Source organism: Dreissena polymorpha, chromosome 6 (assembly GCF_020536995.1).
Source record: "Dreissena polymorpha isolate Duluth1 chromosome 6, UMN_Dpol_1.0, whole genome shotgun sequence".
Taxonomy (NCBI): domain Eukaryota; kingdom Metazoa; phylum Mollusca; class Bivalvia; order Myida; family Dreissenidae; genus Dreissena; species Dreissena polymorpha.
Genome location: NC_068360.1, coordinates 92,168,533 through 92,172,635, shown reverse-complemented (window position 1 = coordinate 92,172,635; position 4,103 = coordinate 92,168,533). Strand labels below are relative to the sequence as shown.

At 33.4% G+C, this 4,103-nt stretch overlaps 1 protein-coding gene across 1 annotated transcript; it reads right to left on the bottom strand.

Moving 5' to 3' along the window:
* Positions 1 to 655: 655 nt before the first annotated feature.
* LOC127835905 (uncharacterized protein KIAA1958-like) lies at positions 656 to 3,386 on the bottom strand. Its single transcript, XM_052362325.1, has 3 exons — positions 2,270 to 3,386; positions 1,447 to 1,646; positions 656 to 959 (listed from the first exon to the last, which is right to left on the bottom strand). Exons 1-3 carry the CDS (start codon positions 2,858 to 2,860, stop codon positions 656 to 658), a joined length of 1,095 nt encoding a protein of 364 aa, XP_052218285.1. The 5' UTR covers positions 2,861 to 3,386.
* Between the last annotated feature and the right edge of the window lie 717 nt (positions 3,387 to 4,103).

Genomic DNA, 4,103 nt, shown 5'->3' with positions numbered 1-4,103 from the left:
CCCCAAAAAACAGACCCCCACGTGTCGAGTCAAAGTGGGTGGGGAAAGAGATTGCTTCTGGATTTAAAGTTGCTGTAACTTCTTGAGGAAGCTGTTGTTGTCCAGGATTCAGAAGTGCTGCCAGTTGTGAATGGGACGAAGATGAAATGGCGATGCTTTCGCGCTGCATCATGCTTTGGGACATGTTTGATGCAATGGATTCGTTGCTTTTGGCAATGCTAGTACCTGCCAAAATATTGGAACATTTCTTTTGAGTCTGAAGGGAAATGTTGCTATAGTTAATTATGCTTTGAACGTTTTTGTGTCCACTGATTTGCATTATATCCGTGGGGCAGCATCCTGAATCCCGCAGCTTCTGAACCATGTGCTTCCTGGCAGAGTGATTTGTAAGTTTTCTACTGATTCCAGAATTAATGCACATGTGTTTCATAATTTGTGCAATTTTTTTTATGCCCATTTTCATGCTGATGAACCATTGCTCATTTCCAGTAGTCGCAGTGATGTTGGCTTTTGTACTTGTTGACAAGTAAAATGGGTCGCTGGGCTCGGAAAACCGATGGGGTCGTTTTGACGCATATATTCTATAAAACAAATTTAAAAGTTTAAAGAAATTTTATGAAATAAATTTAGTTTATATATAACTTTTTTTAAAAATTTATTTATCTGCATCGTATAAGAGGGTTTTTTCAATTCTGTATATAAAAATCATGTGGATTAACTTATTTGGACATTTTTTTTTCTCTAGAATATAATATCTGTCTATTTCAATTTTCATTATAGAAACAACGAACCTGTAAGTTGCGACAACACATTTGGATGGGTCTTCATCATTGGCCCAAATTCTTGGCGGCACAGTTCTTGCTTCGTCAGTTGCACCCGTTCGAGTCTTTGTCTGCCTCTCGACCAACTCCAGATACTCATCTCCCTCTACGTCTCGGCACAGCTTCACATCACCCCATCTAATTAATTCGGAAAGGTGAATCTTTCTTTTTTCTACTTTACTTTTGAGGGTAGTTTTTTATGCTATATTTTCTTAATGTTTTATATTCAAATGTTATAGATTTCAAGTTAAATTAATTGTTCAACAATAAATTGTTAATTTTTTATTACTCGAGCAGTTCTGTTATTTGCTGTTTGGTTTAGTTTTTTCTAAGGGCTTATTTTTTTTTATTTTCAGGTTGACGACCAGTGAAAACAATGTTATTTTCAGTTGAAGTTGTGGTGACAGAACACTCTACGAACAAATTTTTAGATACATGTACATGTACAATCTAAATTGCAGACACTGGAAAGTTGAATTGTTAATGTGTTATAAGGCATAGTTTGCCTTTATATTTATAAGACAGAAAAAGTGACAGAAAAATTTGCATTTTTAAGTAATAGTTATAAGTCAAGATGCATCGTATATATTCTGTATTCCAGCAAGTTTGAAATTTTATTTTTTACCGTAAATTGTAATGTTCTTCCACACTCCGCATGCCGAAGTTTGTTGTGAATCGGAACCATAGAGAGTTTATTATGGCCTGTGGACTTCCATTACCAAGTTGCCCTTCATCGTAGAGCTTTTGAATTTCATGCTGCTCTATTGGTTGGGCCGCATTCGCCTTGTTTCCTTTACCTTCTTTCTTAACTTTTTTCATTTTAGACTGGAAGAAGGTTTGAAAATCAAGTAACCTTCAATCATTTTGAATGTCAAAATTATAGTATTTGTGTGTAAGTAATTAACCCTTTCAGTGCGGGAACCAAATTTTGAAGGCCTTTGCAAACAGTTTGGATCCAGATGAGACGCCCCAGAACGTGGCGTCTCATCTGGATCCAAACTGTTTGCTATTCTGATAATATTCTTTGAAAAAAATTCGAAGAAAATGCTTATTTTAGAAATTCAGCAGACGACATTTTAGCAGACGACAAATTTCCCAGCATGCAAAGGATTAAGTTGATACATTGTCACACGGCTTTTTTTATGATAATGAGTCAAGGACTGTTCAACAAATGAGTCGCAAACTTTCTAGATTGTTAAATAAATGAGTCGCACACTTTCTAAAATTGTGATAATTTGAGTCGCAAACTTCTTGAAATTGAGAAATTTTTAGTTGCTTCTTGAAATTGTGAAAATTTAAGTTGCCAATTTTCTAAAAATGAGAAAAATTGCAATTCTCACAGAAAGGAAAAAAGCCCTGTGTCATTGATAGTTTTACGAACATTCAAAAATTAAACAACATATAAATAAAATATTAATGAAGTGCATAATTTGCATTTATTAACTTACCGAAAGTGTTTCCCTGAACCGTGGGAATCCTTGGCGCTGTCCCTTAGCGATGGTGAATTGATAATTATTAAGTTGAAGTTCCTTGTCTATACTTGATACAAAAGATCTCAGTGAGGTTGTTTCGTACTCGTCACCATTTTCTTTTCTTATAGACAAAATGAACATGCATAAGATGTTATCAAGTTCTTTCATTTCAATTTGTGTTATAACAGTAGGTAATTGTTGCTGTTTTAAAAATGTTTTCAACTTCTTCAAATTTGAGTCATGCTTTCTGACTGTGTTTTTGTTTTTTTGCTGAGCATCGTATTTGTCAATGTCTCCTAGGCTTATTGGCACAAAGCCTTTTATTTCTTTTGATTTATGATCATTTTCTTTTATCTCATTTGAGACTAGAATTTTCTCTTCTGTTGGTGGTTTTTGAATGATTTCGTTACAGGATGGTTCTTCCATGTCATCATCAAAAAATGAAGGGTCGATATTGAATTCTGACATTATGTTGTGGTCGACTTCGGTCACATTCAAAATTACCTGTTTATTTTCATATTCATTTAACCATTCAAAATCAATGTTGAAATTTGGAAAATCAGACATGTTTATTGATTTAAATCAAACACCTGTTCAGTCTTTTTTTTGTTAAATTTAGTTAAACCTTTACATGATTATTGTTAGTTTTTTAGTTAAAATCTGTTGCGGTCGTCTGCACAAAATGATGGTAGCGGCCCAATTAGTATTTGTGTTCTTTTTTATTTATTACTGCTTTTTTCATTCATATTTTTCGTTTTTATTTTACTTTCATAACATAATGTGAGTTTTTTCAATAAATACTACATGTTTATTAATGTTGTGAATAAAATATGAATGGATTGGTTTGTTTACATTTTAATGAAATGAGCGACATTTCACGCCTACAAAAAGTAGTTCTCCGAGTGGGCGGGACTTAGTATTATAAACATGGAACGCTAGAAATTAGAATGATGAACTCAAATTCGGGCGGAGTTAAACAATGTCATTAATGGGCGGAGCCTAAAAGTGTTATCGGATGGGTATCCGATAACACTTAAAAATATCACGTCAGCGTCTCCAACGTAAATGTGCAGTCGTGGCATAATACAAATTATCACAGAATAATACAAATGGTGCAAATTACACTATAAAAATCAATGCCGTAATGTATATTAGTGTTTTGAGTCTTCACATGTTTCTTTCCATTGATCTTTGACCGTATCATTGTTAAATTTGATTGTATTACATACACTGCTTTTTAACCCTGAAAGCTTTAGGCCTGATTGATAAGCTTTACATGCTTCGCTTGTCTCGGGCAAAATATGCACTACCATGTTTTTGCGCCAAATATTTAACATCAAAATATTTATGATTGTGGTTGTAATGTCTAACTACACATATGTTACACATCACTTTGTAATCAAATTTTAGTAAACCAAACCTCTCTCGACACAATTTAATGACAGTAGATTACCTTAAAAGGGTTTTGAATAATTGTATCATGAGCAAATAAAATGTTTATTTAAGACTCAAACAGACATCTAGTGAATATGCATAATTATGTTTGCAACTTTTCAAGACATATATAGGCTAAATATGTTAAGGTTTTGTAGCTATAGGTACAGAGTAGTTTAAAAAAATGCTTATATTCGTTTATCAAATGTTGCTATTTGTTTTGTCATGTATTTGCGCTCACAACTACTTGATTTATTTCACCGGCAAAAATAGCATAAATGAGTCCAAATTCTAGGACACTCCCTGTGTTCTCAACATAAAAATAGTGACAATAGTACGTCTAACAAACAAATGTCGTATAAACCGAGTAAAACAC

Coding starts and splice junctions, on each gene's coding strand:
- LOC127835905 (XM_052362325.1), bottom strand. CDS start 2,860: ATGTCTGATTTTCCAAATTTCAACATTGATTTTGAATGGTTAAATGAA. Junction 1,647..2,269: donor GGTTCAGGGAAACACTTTCG/GTAAGTTAATAA, acceptor ACCTTCTTCCAG/TCTAAAATGAAAAAAGTTAA. Junction 960..1,446: donor GAAGAACATTACAATTTACG/GTAAAAAATAAA, acceptor CGAATTAATTAG/ATGGGGTGATGTGAAGCTGT.